The 21,257-nt window shown below is 42.7% G+C and overlaps 2 protein-coding genes across 4 annotated transcripts; both read right to left on the bottom strand.

Annotated features, from left to right (window-relative positions):
• Positions 1-3,352: 3,352 nt before the first annotated feature.
• On the bottom strand, positions 3,353-7,637 carry aqp9a (aquaporin 9a). The gene is made up of 6 exons (XM_004567658.6): positions 7,396-7,637; positions 7,122-7,248; positions 6,071-6,208; positions 5,769-5,887; positions 4,608-4,825; positions 3,353-4,115 (listed from the first exon to the last, which is right to left on the bottom strand). Exons 1-6 carry the CDS (start codon positions 7,495-7,497, stop codon positions 3,908-3,910), a joined length of 912 nt encoding a protein of 303 aa, XP_004567715.3. The 5' UTR covers positions 7,498-7,637; the 3' UTR covers positions 3,353-3,907.
• A 109-nt stretch (positions 7,638-7,746) lies between these two features.
• LOC101478167 (cingulin-like protein 1) lies at positions 7,747-20,991 on the bottom strand. Of its 3 annotated transcripts, none has more exons than XM_014409967.3 (19): positions 20,883-20,991; positions 18,641-19,522; positions 18,473-18,567; positions 16,984-17,089; positions 16,786-16,881; positions 16,538-16,686; positions 15,529-15,670; positions 15,230-15,442; positions 14,922-15,128; positions 14,735-14,839; positions 14,450-14,602; positions 14,075-14,245; positions 13,703-13,855; positions 10,852-10,941; positions 9,624-9,707; positions 8,869-8,993; positions 8,501-8,609; positions 8,235-8,398; positions 7,747-8,153 (listed from the first exon to the last, which is right to left on the bottom strand). In XM_014409967.3, the coding sequence occupies exons 2-19, from the start codon at positions 19,499-19,501 to the stop codon at positions 8,075-8,077; spliced, it is 3,102 nt and encodes a 1,033-aa protein (XP_014265453.1). In that variant the 5' UTR covers positions 19,502-19,522; positions 20,883-20,991; the 3' UTR covers positions 7,747-8,074. The 3 variants fall into 3 exon arrangements, with proteins under 3 accessions (XP_014265453.1, XP_076741994.1, XP_076741995.1); XM_076885879.1 differs by having other exon boundaries at positions 18,641-19,707; positions 20,883-20,938; XM_076885880.1 differs by lacking the exon at positions 20,883-20,991 and adding an exon at positions 20,721-20,836.
• Between the last annotated feature and the right edge of the window lie 266 nt (positions 20,992-21,257).

The raw sequence follows: 21,257 nt of genomic DNA, 5'->3' as shown, positions 1-21,257 counted from the left end.
TCTGAGGACTGTGCAGCCAGATGTTTAAAGGGCCACTCCCCCTGATTTAACACATGAACCGTCATTTGCATTGGGCTTGAAATAAATGGAAAGCTTGCAATACAGACTGGTGTCATGGTGTTTGAAAGATGCTGATTTTGTTTGTGGAAAAAGTTGCGTTTGGGGAGAATGTAAGAGATCGATGTGAAGTTATTAGATCTTGTGATTTTTTTTTTTTTTGATTTTTGATTTTTTTTTTTTTACCAAACTGTTTTTCTATGTTCTAATACGAGCACTGCTGAGGAAAAGCACCATCCCACTCCAATCTGTGTGATACTCTGTTAGTGAAGCGAACATCTACACACCGCTAATAAAATAAGAAATCCTTTTACAGCAGTTAAAAGTTAAACTTGCAAAATTGTTGTCCACGTTGTTAAGTACACCTGTTCAAGTGGTCAACACAATATGCAATCAGCCAGTCACGTGCCTGCAATTCAGTGCAGGAATGTTGACAAGGTCAAGACAACCTGCCAGAGATCAAACTGGGCATCAGAATGGCTAGAAAAAGATGATTTAAGCGACTTTGAATGTGGCGTGGTTGTTTGTGCCAGACAGGCTGATATTTCAGCCCTGAGCAATGACACATAGACATCTGTAGGATTTACAGAGAATGAAAAAGAAAAAAGGGAGTATCATTTCTTTACAACCAAGGTATGCAGAAGACCATCTCTGAATGCACAACACATCGAACCTTGAAGTAGATGGGCTACAGCAGCAGAAGATCACTCCAGCTGAAAACTGAGTCAACAATTCAAACAAGATCAACAAAATTATACAGTGGAAAACTGGAAAGATGTTGCCTGGTCTGCGCAATTTCGGACAATAAAATGGGATGTAAACAGCACGAAAGTGTGGATCCTGCTTTGGATTAACAGTTCAGGCTACTGCTGGTGTTATGCTGTGGGGGATATTTCCTTGGCATACTCTGGGCCCCTTAATAACAAATTAGCATTAGTTAAACTTAGTTAAACTTAGCACTTGTGGACTAAGCAGTAGCAAGGCTCTGCTCACCATAAAGGCTGCAGCACAAACAAAGAACCTGCACTGGATGCGCAGAATTAATGCAGTTGGGGGAGGGGGGGGCAACTGCCCACCCCTTGGTGGCGCCCCTGATGTGGTTGGGATGAGAACCTGTTGTAAAAATTACAGTACCATTGGAGTGAACGTTGTTTACTGTGATAAATGCAGTAGCGTGAGGCTCACAGCAGAGGGCGCAGCTGCTTCAGAGACCATGATCGTGCTGCAGGTTTCCTAGCAGCCTGTGAGTCACCAGCATCAGCAACACAGAGATACGCGCACAGCTTTATATATGTTTTGTTTCAGGAGGACACACAATCCAACACTCATTGCTGCCTGCTCTCAGATATAATTTTTTTAATTTATTTGAATACATTTGTTGGAAGGAAAAAGCAGCTGATCAAAAGCTTTTATTCTGTCTCCGCCACACGCCTGCTCGTGTCTTCCACATGTGTGTTACGCACTATATTATTTATTGCCTATACTTATTGATCACTTTGCTCCATGAGTGCATTCAATGATGTAACACCCATAAAAAAAGTAAGTCAAATCCAGGGAGCATGCATTTGCACATGCAGGGGAATGTGGCCCGCTATCGATTCTCTGCGCATTTCTTCGGCTACAGTTGCTGGTTGTAAACACGATTTTATTAAATCCAGGAACAAGGGATGAGGTTTAGTATTTTGTGTCTCATTTATATTCCAGTACGTTTACACCAGTGATTGAATATGTACTGATTTTGTGATCCATTCTCATACAATTCCCCCACAGCGCCCACATCTATGTCCCTCTACATCTGAAACAGCGTAACACAGAGGATATTATCAATATTCTGCATTTACAGTTCCAGCTCTCTGCAAGGAGCTGATGTCACAGCCGATCAGCAAGCAGTGTGCCTTTTGTTTCTCCTTGCAGTGACAAAAGCACGACTGTAAAACGGGCACTTGTGGACTGAGCGGCAGCAAGGCTCTGCTCACCATGAAGGCAGCAGCACAAACAAAGAACCTGCGCAGAATGAATGCTTGTTTCGTTGTCCAGCAGCCAGAGGATTTTCAGTGCTCCTACACTCAGTCAGTCTGAGGGGTTTAGTCATTAGTCTTGGTTACTTGTGTACATGGAAAATCCCCAGACCCAGTTCTTTTACCGTCACCCCACATTATTCAAAGCCTGAAAAAGGGATGAAAGACAAGAAGCAAGAATCACATGTACCTGCACATGTATCTTCATGTCCGTCTACAAACTGCCCACTCTGTCCTCTGTAGCTGCTCCCCAGCTTAGAATAAGATTATATATCAGCTAATTTAGTATTAGTATTTGTTTGTCCCCTGATTGTTGCTGTCTCTCTGCTAGTGTTACTGTTGAACTGCTGTATGAAGCCATATGGACTGTAAATAATGATCCATTTACTCACAGAGTTTTGAGTTACTTGTACTTGTTTCATATGCCTGTGTGCTTTTACTCTGCTAGATTTAAGAGGCACGTACCGAGACTCTGAGATATAAGGGCCTAAATTTACACCGATTTCTGTTGGAAATATCCAAAATATTTTTTCAATATAATGGAACTTAACATTAAATCTGACTCACTTCTAACTATTCTTGGAATGCTGAAGGAATGAAGCAGGTAGCCCAACAACATGTTTGTGCTACAGCTGCTTACTACTAGCTTACTACTTTTCTTTTTTATTTTGGAAAACCTTAAAAAAAAGCATGGCTAACTGAGCTAACGGAGACTTTGAATTAAATTTATCCTGTTTGGATGTTAAATTATTCTCAAATTTTATAGCTTCTTTTCCACATGTTATACAGGAGCACTCGTCAAGTTAGAGAACTTGGAACAAGTTTTTCTCCACTTCACAGCTCTTATTTAACATGGGTTTTCTTGAACATTATCAGAACTAGAATTCAATCCATATTATTAAAATAATTCTTTTGGTATTCTTATTTTAACTCAAAGGTGAGAATCCCCCAGATGAAACAATGATGAAGCTTCTCACTTTTAAGTCTTATCATCCCATCATATTTGACTTTTCTAACAATTCTGCAGCGTTGAAGTTGCCACCTGAGGTTCCTGGTGGAAGTAAAATCAGACAACCCACTGAGTCTCAGCTCCTTCATCTGCATTGGGGACATTAGCTGGAGCGATGACATTCTACAGGACATACTTCGTCTGTGGAGCAATTTACAAACTGCTCGTATGAGAATGTTTACATCAACTGAGCATCTCATTTTAGGTTGATGTGCAGTTTTCTATTACAAATGCAGCAGAGCGGTGAAGAGAAAAATCTTAGGAGAAGTTGCAACTTGTAGAAACTTTAATGTCGACAAACAAAAGTGAGTAAGAGAGTTTTGCAAAAAGTCAAAACAAGCACAAAAAGTTTGAAGTTAATACGCAAATATCACAACAACCACTGAGAAAAACACAAAGAAATGTAACAGGGAACTTGCAAGCATGCAGAACTAATATTCTATTTTTAGTATATGCAAAAAAGGAGAATTTTTTTGTATATACAAAATGGTATTTACAACACATATGCTGCTAATATTTATGTAATGATCTCAAATACACAGGACTGAGATTTCCATGAGTTTATGAAAAATGCAACAACAGGCAATCGAGCAAAAGTTATTCTGTGTTTTCAGAACATTTCCAAATATATTTTATTTTTATTTAGACCCATGGAAGTCTTTGGTGGTGTATCGGGCTGAAAAAAGCTTGAAGTATAACTACAGCCTATACAGCTACCAATGAGATGACACTGACACATGGATCCTGTCCTTACAGATGGAAGCTGCGCTGGTGTTCATCTGACTGACAGTAAAAGCGCTCAGTCCTGAAGGTGAAAGTCTTCTTAACTCATCGTGATCATCTCATATTTGTCCTTCAGACTGCTGTCATCATCCTCTTCGTCTTCCTCGTCCTCCTCCTCTTCCTCCTGGGGCTTCTCGTGCTCGACGTGGGGGTGGTGCAGCTCAATGAACAGGTAGTATATGACGGCCGCGACCACTCCCCCCACCATCGGTCCCGCCACTGGGATCCACCACCAGTTGTCTGCGGTGCTGCGTGCAGAGAAAAGGGAAACAGGAAGGAAGAGTCAAAAACACCAGTGGGAGAAAAAAGAGGCAGCTGTTGATCGCCGGTGCCTCCATCGGATCATGCACAAGCATCGACTGCATCTGTCAAGCGCATGTGACACTATGTAACACGTGTCACCAGCACGGGCTCACTTCGATAAATAGCTCAATGAAAGATTTGAAGAGAGGCAGGGAGATATGTCTGTATTTACATTTTCATTTCACAGAATGTGTCCACATGTTTATAACTGCAAAATTATTTTGTAAGTAAGAGATCATCAAATAAAGTTACTACATAAGTGTACATTTAGTATGTGATGCATAGTTTCTTTGTATACATTAATGATCTATCCTTCAGAACTTACATATTCCACGCATTTTAATAATAATACCACGTTTAGACTTTTTCACCTAATGGCCAAACTGCCCACCCATCATCATCATATAATCATCTATATGTGATTCGACTCCACCTACCTGAAGACCTCCATCCCCCATCCTGCCACAGCTGTGAACAGTCTGGGTCCCAGGTCTCTGGCTGGGTTCAGGGGGTAGCCACAGTTCAGCCCCATGGACACGCCGATGGCCATGATGATCAGGCCGATGGCCAGCGGCTCGACGCCTTTAGGAGCTCCGATGTTTCCGCCGTCGATGATAGCAAGAATGCACAAAACCAGCATACCTGTTCCCACCACCTTCGAGAGAGGAACAGCAAACCTCTGATTAATGGATGAGTTTGGCTGTGCAGCTTTGATAAACGCTGGTAACATCCCAATTACAATAATATACTACATGGAGCAGCAGTTTCCCAGTGACAGCTTTTACCCATCTGCCATCAGACTATTAAATTCACAACGCACATCATAATAAAGACATAAGCCATGGATACAGTCTAAACGCTGAGCACAACTCAGCTGTAGTTTTTATTTGATATATTAGATATATATTGTTTATATATTGTTTCTTTGTTTAATGTTCTATAACGCGGACCAGTGCACATATTAATATATTCATTAACTCATTTCATGTCATTTATTTGAGGGATTTTTGTGCAATTTGAAGTAACTAAGCTATTTGTTTACTTCACAGTCATATAATATGCCATCATGTGAATTTCTTCAAACTTCTATTATAAAATAACTATAATTTTCTAACTGAAAACATCTGAATACAAATTAATAAAACATGTCCAGTTAATGTGTATAGTGATCTGGGTGCATTTAAATCACATTTGCAACGTCTTAACTCTGATCCCTGCGCAGATGATTCACTCTGACTCAAATCGTACTTGACCTCTGAGCATGAGAATGAAAATAACATTTGCATAAACACAATCGCACTAAGCAGACTTATCGCAGCGCTTTACCTGCTGTGGTTTCCACCATCTTTGGAAACACAAGCAGACGTGTTAATTTTGTATTGCTGCAACAAATAAACAGACTGGAAATGGCGTTAAGTAAATGTGACCTTCTGCAGAGTACCAGGAAATGGACATTAGGGCCAAAAGTGAGCCGAAAAGGGGGTGTTCTCAGACTAAATAGGCCGATCGATTCTGCATTAGCCACATTGGCCAGACTTTACAGTATTTAGAGGCAGAAAGAGAGCGGAGGTCAGTGGTTCACCGCGACTAGAGCTTGCCTGATCAATGAAGCCGCCGAGGACTGACAGGTGTCTGCCGGGGTATGAGGCAAAAATGTGGCCCGTTGCATTGATACCCGTCACTGATAGAATCCCACTGGTGAAGTCCATGAAGGCATCTGTGAGGAGCACAAAGAGACATCTGACATAACTGCAACAAGTCACAGGGATCCATTTCTATCTTGTGCAGTCAAACCCAGGGTTAAAATATTCTCACAGCGGCAGCTGAGTGTTGTGCACTTAATCACTTCTTTACATAACACTTGTTATGGCTTTATATACATATGCAAAGGAGGCTTCACCATAGTATAATCCAAAGACTGCAGCAGCTCCTGCAAAAGCACCAAGAAACTGAGCGATGACGTAGAAAGGAAACTTCCAGATCTTCAGTTTGCCCAAAATTACCATGGCCAAAGACACAGCGGGGTTCACATGGCCCCCTGGGAGAGAGGACAAAGCACAGAGTAAAAGAGGGGTGCAGTGTGTGTGTGTGTATGTGTGGGTGGCTGGCATGATATCCTCTCCATCATTAGTGAGGCTGTCACATTTACAAGAGGCAACAGCAGAGGAGCAGCCCCCCAGGGCGGTTCACGGTTTGTTTTTTTAGAGGCAGAATAAAGGTCACTACCTCAAAAAAACAAAAAAGATTCTGTTGTTATTTTTAATAAGGCCAGGTAGTTTTTATATATATATATATATGAGAAACCTGCCTGTTATATCTCTTCATGAAATACTATGGGTGGGGGTTTGATTTAATTCAATTCAAACCCCTGCTCACATGAAGTAAGCATTCTCACTGGGACTGAGTCTGGTCTCTGCTATAGACAGATGAACGTAGCCTATGATCAATGCAGTTTGCAGGACATTTAGTGCCCAGGGTTATGTACGACCCCAGAGAGGCTGTGTTAATAAATCAATGGTCAGTACACATTTGGTGGATCTGGACAGAGAGCTGGCACCTTCCTGTTGATGCCGGAGCTGGGGGAGGTGGCACATGGCCGGACAGGAAGCCATAAAGATTTAATACTACAAGCTGCATGCCTCATGAGTATCAATGTTGTTATTACAGCAGCACGTACAAGAGAGTCGTGTCAGATTGTTTTATATGTTCTGGCAGAGACGGTTTGTATTGACTATAAATTAAGAGGTTAAGATAGAACGCTAAACAAACTTTTAACAACTACAATGTTAAAACTTTTTACTTTTGATTTTCTTCACAAGTGTGTCAGCTCTGCTGGCCATGCATAAATTAAGCAGAGCTAATCGGGGTCTTGCAGCCCATCTGAGGCCAACTTTATGTCAGCAGAAATAAAGAATTAACTAAATAAGAGTAACATTAAAAGCGGCATTTACCTGAAACTCCACCGGCCACATACGCTGCCATCATCAGGCCTACAGAGAAGCCGATGTGGACGGTGAGGGGTTCGCCCAGGGTGTTTCGACTGAGGACGGTCTGAGCTACGGAGCCGCAGCCAAACAGCTGACAGAGAGGAACATATCATTAATCAAACTGAAATAAAGCAATCAAATCAGCTGAAGGAATTACAGGAACTTCTAAAGCGAGCAGATGCAATGTTTGATTTCTGAGAAAAAAAATAGTTTCATTCTAAAAGAAAAGAATACTTACAACCAAGACAAACGTTCCCAGGAATTCTGCCAGAAATTCCTTAAATATTCCATGTTTTAGAGCACAGTGTTGCCTCATGCTTCTCTTGTTTTGTACTTCCATGTATCGCCGTGCCAACAGATGTCAAAACTGTCAGGCGCTTTGAATCCCTGGAGCTCATTAGAGTCACATCTCCACCTCTGCACAGCCTCAGCCATTAAGAGCAGGCCATTGATCCATTCGTACAACTACCATTCTGACAGAGTTTCATAGCTGAGGGTTACCAGCAGACGAGTTTTGTGTTGTTTTTACATTTAAACTAAGCTTTCTCTCATTTTTTTGTTCAAAGTCAAAGTCTCAGACTGACAGAAATGTCACACAGCTGTATTTATTTCAGTGTCTGGAGGCGTATATACACTGGTGAATGTTGAAAAAAGCATTTTAGTGCATTTAGTTATTATCTTAAGAACGTTCACGCCACGTCATATTCATTAATACACCAACAGAATAAATTAGAGATTAAGAATAATCAAGTTGGTCTGATAATGCAGTTATAAATATCACCACAAGAGGTCAGCATTGGCAAGGTGCCATGCAGCTCAAGGTGGAAGTCACACCTGAGTTGTTAATGACATTTTACTCAATTGTGAAATGTTCACAGTGACATTAAATTCCAGATTGAATTCTTTTTAAGCGTGGGTCAGTCAGATCCCAGGTCGTCTAAGTCGTTCACATCGTCCTCTGCGACCTTAGTGAGGGGAGTGGCCTTCTTCTTCCGCCTGTTGAAGCAAAAACATTAAATGATGGTGATGACGTGATTTAGTGCAGCGGCATGTTAAAGGCAGAGAGCGATCGATCACCTCATCTCATTCCGCACTGCACTCAGCTGGCTGTGAAGCTGCTCGTTGGCCTCCATCTGCTCATCCAGCTCTCTCTGCAACTTCTTTTTAGCGTGTTCCAGACGCTCGATCTCCTCCTCCGCCTCGTCCATCTGCCTCTTCGCCGTCTTTAGCCTCTGAGTCAGCTGCAGAGTTCGGGGAAAAACGAGATAAAGAATCACGAGTCGAGTCGCCTGCTGAAGAGAACATCGTAACAAGGTTTTATTCGTGGTTAAAGATGTGTCGACCTGGTCCGTCTGGCTCTGCAGGTTGAGGCGCTCCTCGTCTCCCTGCATTTTCATCTCCTTCAGCTTGCGCTCCAGCCTGCGGTTCACTTGTTGTAAGTTGTTGTTGTCCCTGAGAGCAAAAGCAACAAGGGATCATGTGCCTGTTTTTTCCTCCAGCTTTGTGTAACTTAACACACTCCTAGTGTGCAGACCAGAGATGATTTGTCTTACAACCAAGTGATAAATGGGTCCACCACTCACTGAGAGCCAGGACCAAGAATCTGAGTTTCTGTAGTTGCACTGATCCATACAGCCTTAATCCATATTAATGTCTAAAACTGATGAGAAGTTGTTAAAGTAAGGTCACTTTTTGCTGTGTGTTTGCTCACTTCTCTTCTCCTTGCAACCTCTCCTCCAGCTCCTGGATGCGGATGTTGAGCTTGGAGACGAGTGAGTCCTGGTTGCTCTTCTGTGAACCTTCCAGATGAGCCACTCTGCTTTTAAGGTCCTTATTCTGCCAGAGAGAATACGATGAAGAATTTTAGCTTTTTAAAAAAAAATAAAAAAATCTGTAATAGCAACATGAAGCAGTAGTTTCTCAGGGTGGTCGCAGTTTTGTTTGCTTCTTGCACAAGAATGTAAGAGCTTGAGGTTGTTATTCCACGGATCCAAAGGGGGGAGGCAATGGTATATTAAACAAAGTAGGAAAAAACAAGCTTTGCAAAACTTTGCACAGTTGTTAACCCTCAAGCATGTAAGCAATACAGTTTGGTGAGCAATGCTGAGAGTAAGCTGAACCTTTTTGTATCTTTACAAGAAATTTAAAAAAAAAACTCTGCAGGGCACCTTTGAGCAGGTTTCCATTAACACCATTAACATCAATGCTGATATTGAACATGAATCTTACAATTTGAACGCCATGCTGATTTTATTCCACATGCATTTACATGAGTATTTCACTTGATTTTGGTTATTATTTAAAAGCAAAAGCTTAAAAGAGCTGAGTATCTAACTTGGATCTTAACCCTCATTTTTCAGCAGCAGTCTCTTGCATCACATTGACTCCACCTTAAGATTTTTTTTTCTCCAGAAATGATTTCACTCTGTTTAGCTGTCTGGTGTTAGGGGGGTTAGGGATAATTACCTGCCTCTCCAGGCTTATCTTATCGCACTCCAGATCCTGCCTGGCAGATCTCTCCTGCATCAGTTCATTCCGCATCTGATCCATCTGTTAATGCAGAGAGAAACATAGTTTTTATTATCCATTATACATGTACTGCATAACATCGCACATAAGAAATACAGCTGGGACATATGGACACTGAACTACTAATTTATTATTTGCTGAGCTTGTACTTCATATGTTTTCCCCCTGAAAGTAGACTTTTACTTATTTTCTCTAAACACTCAGTTTGAGGTGTTTTTTTCCCTGTTGGTTCAATGTGACGTCAAAGAAATTGATATTCTTGCTTAGAGACACAAAGGCATCTCAGATGCACAGAGTTGCCCGGAGGCTGTGAGGACAGACGCATCTACCTCCTACCGTTCAAACGTTTTGTTTGTGATGGGCAGCCAATCAGAGGAAAGTTCGCTTAAAGAGAGGAGGACAAAGTATAAATTGCAGGGTAACCTTTGAATAATGCAAGAAACATTGATTTAAAAGGAATATAAGGCACTAGAAATGTGCACAAGGGTTCTCCTTTAACACTAAACCTCACAACTTGCTTTCCGTTCACATGCATTCTCTTCAATACTGACTGCAAACAAGACCATGTGTTATTACAAACTTTCAGTTTAAATAAAAGGTTTCCATAAAAACAGAGGAAATTCAGTCCGGTCTGAGCGGACACATCAGATCTAAAGGCTCTCCTCACTAATAACATCCAGAGGCCCAGAGGAGGGAGTGTGAATACTTGCTCACAATAGTTAGCTGTTTTTTGGGGGAGCAGGGAGTGGGGGTGGGGGGCTTAGTAGTTTAACCAAAAGAGCATTTTGTGTCACCTACTGTGTACTACTTTGCTCCCCTAAACGTAGGCCAGCATTAAAAGCACACTGAAGATGAGGAAGCGGTGAAGAAGCATGATTAATGACCAGACGAAACAACAAAACAAACTTGTTTTACGCGCAGCTCAGAAACATCAGCAGCTTTGGGTGTTTGCAGAGAAATCTGAGCTCTCAGCTCAACATCTGTTTATGATCAAAACAGAGCTGAGGGCCCAAAATTGAGACAGGCAATAAATCTATCACTGGTAGGTTGTTGTTTTTGTGGAGGGAAATTCATGAGCATTAGAAAAATGCAAAATGTGAGCTTCATCTGGAAAAAAAAACACACACACAAAAAAACAGCAAAGACAACAAGGGAGTAAACCTGCCTGCTCCTTGGTTTTGTCTAATCGCTCCATCAAGCGGTCAGCACTGCCGCGCTCATCACAAAGGTCTTCTTCCAGGTGGCTGATGCGCTCCTGAGAGGAGAGGAAATGAATGAAAAGATGCTTCAAACCATCATCGACTTCATTTAAATTGCACGCTGGAAGCACAGGGGACATGAGATATTTATCTCTGGAGAATGTGGTTAGAAAGCTGACTCAGATTAGACGAGGGTATTGGATAACATTATACAAGGAAGCCTTCAGGAAAAATGCACAAAAAAACCCGCTTTGCTATTATGTTAAACTCTGCTTGCGTTAGCAGTGGATGTGTGTGTGTGGGGGGTGGGGGTAGGTAGAAGAAGGTTTCTGAGAACGGTCGGACAGGTCTGATAACTTTCAACAGTAAATACGCTCTTCCTCGGTTGATACAAAGTGTCAACAGTGCGCACGCTGGTATCACTGTGTAATGTTTTTGCATCGGCAAGACAAACAGGGCTGAGCTGCGAGACGCTGTTTCCAGTGAACTTCTCCTCACCCAGAGCAGGTACAGGTGACAGTGCAAATACACGCAGAGGAACAGGTAAACATTACGTGTGTGACTGCGCGCTCTTACACGTGTTATAGCTGGGAATATTACTGTTGCCATCTAACCATGTGGGTAGATTTTCATCTTTAAGCTTAAACTGGAGGATTAGATCTACAGTGAACTCTGAGATACTTTTGTATTACTTGGTTTTATTAATGCAGCCACACAAATTTTAGTAAAAAGTCTCGCTCCAGGTCTGTATAAACAAGAGGCAAGCACCTGGAAAAGACAGTTTAACAATGCTTCATTTTAACCTTTCCCTTTCTGCACCCATAGGGATGTAGGTAAATGAGCAGACACTGTAAGACAGACACTTAAGTGATTACAGGATTGTTTTTCCATCTGCAGTCATTTTTTTCTCTAATTCTGCCCTGGGAACCTCAGCACCTTTCCCCTCATATCTGGAAACTCTGGTGTGGAAAGAGCAACAGCAAGAACAGTAAAGAACACTGCAGAGATAAATAACAGCAGGCAGGCCACTGAATGAGTTAGAAATAACAGGAAAAGGAGGGGGTGGGCAATAGGTGGGTTGCAAAGTGGCTTGCACGGGCATTACGGATGATAACAGCTGACTAAAAGGACTTCCACTCCTTGGCTAGTTTGGAGATACAATTAAGCTCAATTTGTTACAATGTTTAATGTAAAATATTTTTAACAAATAAGTATATTAACTAAGGTGAAATAAAGGCTACGTCCACACTAGCCCGGATAGAGTTGTGCGTCCACATTGAAACGGCCGAAAACACTTACGTTCCAGTACTGCGCATGCGTGAAACGCAAGACGATTCGGCCTGCCTGATTTCTGTCTGCCGCATATTTACTTTCCGGCTCTTTGAAAGGTCAAGTTTTTAAATGGATTACCGATGAGGTGGACTTGTTGCTGCGAGTAACACAAAAGTACAAAGTTGCAAAAGCGAGTGAGAATTAACAAATTTGAAGAAAAGCTATCTGAAGCATGTACAAACTGATATTAATCTTTAATAGGGCTGTCGAAATTGAGAGCAAACAAAACAACTGCTGCCCTCCGCTATCTTTGTTTAATTGGTCACATGACTGCATCACATGACTAAAATGCGTCATTGTTTTCCAAGGTCTCATTTTTCGCTGTCCACACTGCGACGCGAAAGCACCGTCTTCAAATTTATTCATTTTCAAAACGCTGCGTTTTCCTTCGGGGAAAACGCCTTGTAGACGGGAGGCCAAAACGGAGAGAAAACGATGCGTTTTCAAATGAAAGCGCATTAGTGTGGAAGTAGCCAAAGTGTTACCAACAGTCTTGTGTTCACTTGGGCTATGTCCACACGTACCCGGGTATTTTTGAAAACGCAGATTTTTCTATGCGTTTGCACCTTTCGTCCACACGTAAACGGCGTTTTTTGTCACTGAAAACGGAGATTTTAAAAAACTCCGGCCAGGGTGGATATTTTCTAAAACTCCGTTTTTGCATTTACGTGTGGACAAACGCAGCGTCAAAGATGTGCGCCTTTTCTGACGTCACAGTGTGCGCCACGTTATTGTTTCGGTGAAATGAATTTCTACAATACTGTTAATTCTACTCTCTGCAGTGTTTAAATGCTTACATATACACACACAGTTACTGTCCCTCCACACATACGACTCGGTTCTGCTTCTATGCCCCAGCTTTGTTTACTTTTTCCCACCGAGGCTTCTAGACTTCTGATTGGCCAACATTTCTACACGGTTAGGAATATAGCGCCACCTGCTGCTTTGGCATGTTCCTAGCAGCGTTTTCCTTCATTTCTGCCTTTACGTGTGGACGGGATTATTTTTTAAAACGAAAACGGAAAATTTCCGTTTTCAAAAATACCCGTGTACGTGTGGACGGAGTAAAATAAAATAAAAAATGGGGTAGGAACAGGTTATTTTGTTTCTGTTACCATCCAAATGTAATTATATTGTTTCAGAAGGTAAACCATCAATCCATCCATATGTTTTTGCTTATCCAATAAAATGACACAGGAGGTGCTGGAGCCTATCTCAGCCACCATGGGGTGAGAGGCGGGGTACACCCTGGACACGTTAACAGTCTGTCACAGGACTAACACAGAGAGACAGGAAACTATTCAAGTTCACCAGTTAACCAGGCCCCTAAAAATGCATGCCTTTGGAAAACCAGAAAACATGCAAACTCCACACCGAAAAGCCTGATGGAGCAATTGAACCCACAACCTTCTTGCTGTGAGGTAACAGTGGTAACCACCGCTGCATTTTGAGTTTGACAAGCTGGAGGTTCAGAGATGTTTTTACCTCCATGAGTTTGACCTGGCGCTCTCGCTCGTCCATCGCGGCAACATTCCTCTCCTCCAGCTCCTCCACCTTCTGCTCCAGCTGCCGGCCCCTCAGCTGGGCCTCCTGCTGCTCCCTGCGACACCTCCGCAGATCCTCCTCCAGAGGAAACAGCTGAACAAGAAAACAGCTCAAAGGTTAAACACAAAGCAACATGCAATGTCCGGTGCTGAGCAGTAAAGCAGACACTTCTACAGACAACACATAATCCGTAGAGTCTGACCACTTTTATTCAAAATCATACAAAACGTGCATGTTCTCATACTCTTATTTTTCTTTTGGTGACTAAGACTAATTCATGCTGATGAATCAGGGAGACAGTGAGCACCACACCTCTTCCTGCAGTTTTTTGGCTGCCTGTCTGGATTTCTCCAGCTCTGCTCCCTTTTCCTGCAGCTGTCTCCGCAGCTCGGCCAAGTCCCTCTGACTCTTTTCTTTGGCCTCATCGACCTGGTTCTGAAGCACATCTGTGGACGCCTCACACTCCTCTATGATGCCATTCATCTACCCGTGCAGATAAACAAAGAGCTCAGATAAGCGAGACATAGGAGATGAAAGAAGTTATGCAAGCACGAGACTTAACAGCTGTTTCTGGTGATCTCATGGCTTCAGGGTTAAGATAGCAGACTTTCAGGCCTCATTTGGCTCCAAGAACACATAGAATTTTTTTGGAAGGCCTTAAAAGAATAGTTTATGTCCCCCTCTCACCTTCCTCTGCAGTTGCTCCATGGCCCTGTCCTGCAGCCTTCTCTCATCTTCCAGCTCAGTTTTTGTCTTCCACAGCTCCTCCACTTGCTTCTTCTCCTCCCTGAGCTTCTCTTTCAGGTCTCTGTGCTCATGGTTCAATTTGGCTAGTTTACCCTGTCAGAAGAAAACCCAGAGTAAAGAATTCATTTCAAGAGCATAGCTATGATGCTCATGAAATAATATGATATAGTAGACATGATGAAGTGTGCTCCATTTTTCTCCCGCTCAACCTTATTTCCTTGATACCTGCACGTCTTCCAAGCGAGTGAGCAGCGACTTGTTAGACTGACACATCTCTTCTTCATTCCTCCTCACATCGTCCAGCATTTCCTCAACCTGTTGCTTTTCCCTCTGAAACGGCATGAAGCAAAAGAAAACTGAACAAACTGAAAATTTGACATTTATCTCCCTACATTTGCACCCCTTTCCTCACCTCAAGCTGCTTTGATCTCTGCTCCAACTGTCTTTCTGTGGTTTTGTACTCCTGGATCACCTGATTCAGCTGCTCCAACTTGTTGTTAAGCTCTTGCACCTTCCCTCTCAGCTGATCTCTCTCCTGGCTCAGCTCCTTCAGTTGCACCTTAGCTGCACCGCTCTCCTCCTCCGCCTCGAGCTTCTTCTGGCAGAGCAGAGCATTGCTCTGAGAGACAGGGCGAAAGCAAAGTGTGAGATCAACATCGAAATATGACGTGACACAGGGGTGTGATAGATCAGAGCAAATGGAGGTATGTTTCCTGGTACCTCTTTAACCAGCTCCAAGTGCCCGAGCAGCTTCTGAAGCTCCTGTTCGTGCTCCTCCTTCAGAGCAGAGGTGTATATATCCTGAGTCTCCACCTCCTCTTTAAGTGCTCCCTTCAGGGCACTGAGCTCCCTCTCTCTGCGATGCAGCAAGTCCTCCTGCTCTTCCTTCACCTGTAGCATCTCCTGAAATTCTGCATGCAGCTGGGATAAATCCTGTCAAATTCACCATCACAAATATATATTTAAGGGAAAAAGCTGCTTTACATCTGCTATATTTTGGCTCGCGGGCTTTCATTTACCTGCAGAAGGACTTCTTTCTCTTCATTTATCACCTCTGCTTTCTTTGCTCGGTCCAGCTCGTCGTGCATCTCTGAGAGCTGCTGCTGAAGGTCCTGCATCTCTGCTTTAGCTCTCTCTTTCTCAGCCTTCATTTGAGCCACCCTGGCAACATACGAGAACAGATTCATATTTCATATCAAAGACAGGAGCTCGCTTATTCTCCTTAAATGCTGCAAAAAGCTGCTTAACTGGAATAGACTGAAAAACAGGACTCTTCACTTTTGAAACAAACTACCACTAAACCAAAAGTGTATTCAACTAACTGCTTTCAGTTCAATGCCCTTCATCCAATCATACATCAGAGTGCACTCAAGTGACCAGAGAGCATGAGCAGAGGCTTACACGAAGACCCTGAAAAACAGCATTGAGTTAAAGTTCTGTATCTCAGGATTTCATTAAAATAATGTTGTTGAGTTTTTTTCCAGTGGGAAAAATACTAATTTGTCTTTTTGCTTAGTTTAGAAGATCAAAAGCACTTTGTAATATGGCAGCAGTACTAGTTCCGTCAAAAAGCAACAAATCCTCCAGATCAGCAGGCTGTGCAGTATCATTTTTATTTTAAAATGCACGTGCTGGGCTCTTTCATGACCAGTAGCACTTGGACTTGGACCTGACCATTTAAATCCCAACAGTCGGTTTGTATATGGAGTGCTTCACCTAAACTGCAGAAACATGACACATTCAGGCTTGGCGAGTCTAGTTTGACTTTAGTGTCAGATGGCTGCCCCGCCCTGAGCCTGGTTCTGCAGGAGGTTTCTTCCTTTTAAAGGGGTGTTCTTCCTTCCCACTGTTGCCAAGTGCTTGCTGTTAGGGGGCTGACTGATTATTGTGTCTTCACCTTACAATATAAAGTGCACTAAGGCATTTGTTGTGATTTGGCACTAAATAATTAAAACCAAATTAAACTGAATCACTAGGCAGAGCTTTACTTTAAAGCTTTGGTGAATGACCTGAAGGTCACAGCCTTACTCCTCTTTGGTAAACTGAAGTTCTGCCTCAACTTCTCCCAGCTTGTCCCTGAGTTGGCTGAGCTCAGCTTGGCTTTTTATCAGCTCTTCCTGAAGTTTCTTCTTTTCTGTCCTCGCCTTCTCACAGGCTTTGGCTAAAGTCATTTCATTCTGCAGGAAAAGAACAACAACAGACAGGGACATTGTCAGTCACAGGAAGAGGAAGTGAGCTGTTTGGAGGTGACTCAGCAGGATGGGGCTACACTACACCTTCATCTCAGCGTCTAGTCTTTGCCTCAGTTCCGACACTTCTTTCTCCAGCTCTGCCTGTTTCTCCCGCAGGAGCTTTATCGCCTCTTCGTAGTCCTAAAAGCAAAACATTGCAATAATATAAGCAGTTTCAGACAAACACAATAAATCACATTGGAGAGTGAGCTGCCCTGACGAACATCTCATGCCAACACTGACTTTCTCCTCCTGCTCCACATTGGCAGCAGTTCTCCATTTGAGCTTGTTGATCCTCCGAAAGAGCAGGTGGACCTTTCTATGGGTGGTGGAGTCGTCATCAGTCGTTCTGGGCAGCAAGAAAAAATATTTAGCAAACACAGTAACAACACCGATGAAAAGATGAAACTTGATCTGGTTGCGGCAGGGCAGGACCTCCTCTGAGCGTGATGTCAAGTAGCTTTGGTATGCAGAAATAAAACATTGTTCACTTGACCTCTCTTAGGGGTACAACACATAATTCAGCATTTTTTTGTAAATAAATTGCACCAAACAGGCACTGGTAGATGTTTCAAACTTTCCAAGTGCAGCAGATATTTTATCAGTAAAAACATGGTCGTGCTCTACATTCCTGACTTGAGAACACACATCTGGAGCAGCTCCCCGTATCAGACTGCACTGCCTGATCTCAACCACACACTCACCACTAGACCAACAGGGAGTACTGAATATACTATTATGAAAAATGAGACAATGTTATACACAACAAATATAACTTGTTTTTGTTCGATTGGTTTTTTATTGGAAATTAGGTTGAAAACAGGAAACAAAACTTGTTTATTAAGATAGTTTAGAGTAACAGCAGAGCCGTTATGGAAGATATTACATATTTTAGATGGAGCCTAGACAACTGCCCCCATCACCCGGACCACTTGCTTATCTGATCTCAAGCTCAAACAAGCTGTTTCTCATGGAAAATGTATAGATAAAGTCTACATCCTTCAGAGTTTATGATTTATAAGTATTGTATGTACTGTTTGTGCAATGTTAACCATGTTGCCAGATCGTCTGTAAAGCACAAACATCTCCACCGCACGTGTTCACATTAGTGCACAACTCCTCTATTTTGAGTCTGATATACGGATATACTGGTAAGGAAGTATGTGGGGCATTGCAGGTGAGGTGTGGATGAGCAGGGGGGGGGGATATAGAATGAGACCAAGTCAATTAAATTGTTTTTTAAGGAAAAAGAAAAAAGGGGAAACTATATTATACTTTTATTTCAGTAAAATTCCTTTGTTATTGCTAATAATTTATTTTAAAAAGGGTCTAAATCTCACAACAGGTCATATCCTGTTTGCTAGACTTCAGAGAGCTAATAATGTGACAGCCTATAAAGTAATCCAGAACACTGTCATCTGACATTTCTAAACTTTTGCTTTTGTGCACTTTAAACAAACAAAATTGAAAACGCTGAACTTTAGAGGTGCCGGTCACTGTTCTTTGTAACTGTTTGCACAAAGCCTTGCTCGCTGCTCCTCCAAGTTTACAGTGTGTGCTTAAACGCTAACAATACAAATCAAGCTGCCTTTCCTGTTGGAGTCTCTTATTTAAGGTATAGGCAAACACCGTAATTCAACCCATTTGCAAGAAATCAAATATATGCTCTATAGTTCCTAAAATGTCTGTTTGCCCCTTTAAAGTAAAGTGCCGAAAGCTTGGGGGGACTTACCCAGCCTTCAGGTAAGTGAACAGCATTTGTTTCGTCGTGTCTTCGGCTGGATCTACTGAGAGCTCTTGCTGTCCTTTCAGAAGATCGGGAGTGACCTGATTAGGGAACATACGGCAAATAAATCTGATCTTTCAAATGACAACTTTGCCCTAAAACAAAAGCCTGTACCTGTGCATCTCTTTCATCAGATTCATCAGCCCGGTCACCGCTTGATGCTTTCTCTGCTCTGTGAAGCCCTTTGGTGGTCGTATCTTTGTTGCTTGGTGGCTTTAAGTTGACTTCTCCACTGAGGAGTCGAGCCCTGGCCGATCCAGGAGGGTACATCCCGCCCTTCAGAGACGAGTTCCTGCTAGCTGAAGGGGAGGGCGAGGAGGATTCAGAGGTTCGACTGCTGTCCACGCTGCGTGACCGACGACACTCCTCGAGGTTCAGCCTGTTCCTCGGGCCTCTTCCCCTCCGTTGGTTGCTGTTAAACTGGCTTATTAGTTTCCCTACAGAAATGATGGAGTCGGTCTCCACTAAGTTTGGGGACCTTGGAGAAATTTGTCCACCAGATGGAGGCGCCTTGTTCTGGGTCAACTCAGCAGGGTCTTCTCCTGGGCCCTCAGCAGGCAGAGGGATCCTGGGTTTGGTCACGTTGGTAGTCGGTTTGTTTGAGGCTGTTTGTGAAGGAAACCCCGGGCTCAGTTTATTATTTTCAGGGCTGTAGGATCTCATGATCTCTGGGCGTTTCTGATAATTAAACACGGGGGAGTTAACCATCTTCTGTGGCTCAGGTGATAGCTGTCTGTCATCCATGGACCTTCGCGCCATACCCGGGTTGTACCCTGCCTGGTGAGTGATGACAGAAACGTCCCTGTTGCTGTCCTGGCTTGAACTGTTCAGAACCACATAGGGTTGACCTTTAATCCCTTGAACCTGAATCCTCACTCCAAACGAGTTGTCCTGGCTGCCCCTGTGACTGTGCTCCAGCATGTAGCCCCTCTGTGTCCTGATGTCTGGAGAACCGCTCGGCCTGTGAGACTCCATCCCAACCCCTCTGGAGATAAACTGGTGGTAACACGCACAGACAGGTATGTTAAAAATGACACCAAGAGGGAGACTGCACGGGAGAGTGAATTGAAAACCGATGCTTCAGGTTGGTCAGGCCTTATCATCTGTTTACAAAACACTGGAGCAGGGTTGGAGCTTAAGAGGGAACGTAAGGACAGACATCGAAGGAGCTCCTCCCACAGCTGCACATAAAGACACAATAAATGGATGCTGGTGAGTGCCTGATATTGCTGTGCAATGAAAACAGCTCTTTCTGTGTGCTAATGACAGCGTACTATTGTACAGCCCGAGCTGAGCCAACTGCATGACGACTACAACTGGCTGAGGTGGAGAGGTGTCGTCATCCGCTCCGTCGTATGACACTTGAGGAAAATGTTTGTCAACAAACACACTACTGTGAGGCTGTAACACACAAACACAATAGAAGACAGTATGGTGTCTTCCTACGAGCCCCATCCTTAGCATGCTGCCAATCCAAATAACCCTCGAATGACCAACACTTTTACAGAAGTGACCCGGTGAGGTCATTTGTGACCCCAATATATTGTAGGCAATAATATATATATTTTTATTTCACTCTACATGGCTTTATTGTGCGTATATCTTTTCCTTTAACTATTCCAAAATGTGCTGATTTAGTTAACTATCAATGTTATGGAAAATAATCATGATAATAATAATAGTTTTAAGGGATTTATAAGCACCACAAAATCAGAAAAAAGAGAGAAACACATTAAAAATGTTCATTTTTCAGCCAGTCCAGCCTCAGTTCATTGCGATGTTTGAACTTAGACTAACTAAACAGTAACTTTCACCAATCACCTATCAGTCATAAACTACTTTTGGTTGCCAGGTTGTAGAAAAAACAGCACTCCGCTGCTTTGTCCTGTTAGTTTAAATTGACCAGCCCCCTTCAATTCCCCTTAAATCGACTGCTCAGCTGATGTTAAGTAAAAGTTAAATGACTTGGTTAAAAAAAAAAAGACAGCAAATTGTCCCATTGGTGGGTTTTCTACAACCTGCCATGTTCATGCGTAATAAGAGCTTCTAACGTTTCATTGGGTCGTTCTTACTTTGTCATTCTAGGTACTTAACATGAACTCATTTGTCCTTGGATACTACAGTATCTGCCACTCACACACTTTATCCGGATAAACTTTACTTCGCTACTTTAAAAAGGATACAAGAACTCTACCTGCTTCTGTTGTAAAAAGACCGCGACTTAATGAAAAGGTGTAGTAAAAAGTTGGAGTAACATCTTTAAACGCGCTGCTGATCACCGCAGATGGGGTATCTTTGAAGGATTGAGGTCGTTCGCGTTATTTAGAGCAGGTTTTGTTCTTAATCTCAAACTTACCGTATTGTGTGAGCGCTGACTTGTCCTCCTCCTCCTCCTCTGTCCGATCGGACTGTCCAGCCTCCACCCGCCGAGACATGATCAGCCCCGCTCAGAGAGGCGTTCACTGTCACACAGAAACATCATATGACTGCGGCTGCTGCTGCCTAGTGCTCGCTTTGAGGTAGGCTTATACATAAATCTATAATAATGATACGAAGAATTCCCTACATGTAATTGTATTAGTAGTTCTGCAGTTCTAAAGCACGTTTAGTTATTTCTGATTCATGATTATTTAGGATTCATATCCTTATAATACTTCCTCTTTTCTTTCTTTTCATGTATTTATTTATTTGTTTTTGAAAGGGTCGAAATATTTTAACTACAAATATTCGA

The sequence above is a fragment of the Maylandia zebra genome, linkage group LG7, assembly GCF_041146795.1.
Source record: "Maylandia zebra isolate NMK-2024a linkage group LG7, Mzebra_GT3a, whole genome shotgun sequence".
In the NCBI taxonomy this organism is placed as follows: domain Eukaryota; kingdom Metazoa; phylum Chordata; class Actinopteri; order Cichliformes; family Cichlidae; genus Maylandia; species Maylandia zebra.
The sequence above is the reverse complement of the archived record's forward strand: the minus strand, read 5'-3'. Positions and strand labels throughout refer to the sequence as shown.

What these genes read in the sequence shown, in the direction of transcription:
- LOC101478167 (XM_014409967.3), bottom strand. Translation starts at nt 19,501, where the DNA reads ATGGAGTCTCACAGGCCGAGCGGTTCTCCAGACATCAGGACACAGAGG. An exon ending in CTCGCTTGGAAGACGTGCAG is followed by an intron (nt 14,603 to 14,734) that starts GTATCAAGGAAA and finishes TTCTTCTGACAG; the next exon opens with GGTAAACTAGCCAAATTGAA. An exon ending in GCAGTGCGGAATGAGATGAG is followed by an intron (nt 8,154 to 8,234) that starts GTGATCGATCGC and finishes TTGCTTCAACAG; the next exon opens with GCGGAAGAAGAAGGCCACTC.
- aqp9a (XM_004567658.6), bottom strand. Translation starts at nt 7,497, where the DNA reads ATGGAAGTACAAAACAAGAGAAGCATGAGGCAACACTGTGCTCTAAAA. An exon ending in TGTGGCCGGTGGAGTTTCAG is followed by an intron (nt 6,209 to 7,121) that starts GTAAATGCCGCT and finishes CCTCTCTCCCAG; the next exon opens with GGGGCCATGTGAACCCCGCT. An exon ending in AGTCTTTGGATTATACTATG is followed by an intron (nt 5,888 to 6,070) that starts GTGAAGCCTCCT and finishes TGCTCCTCACAG; the next exon opens with ATGCCTTCATGGACTTCACC.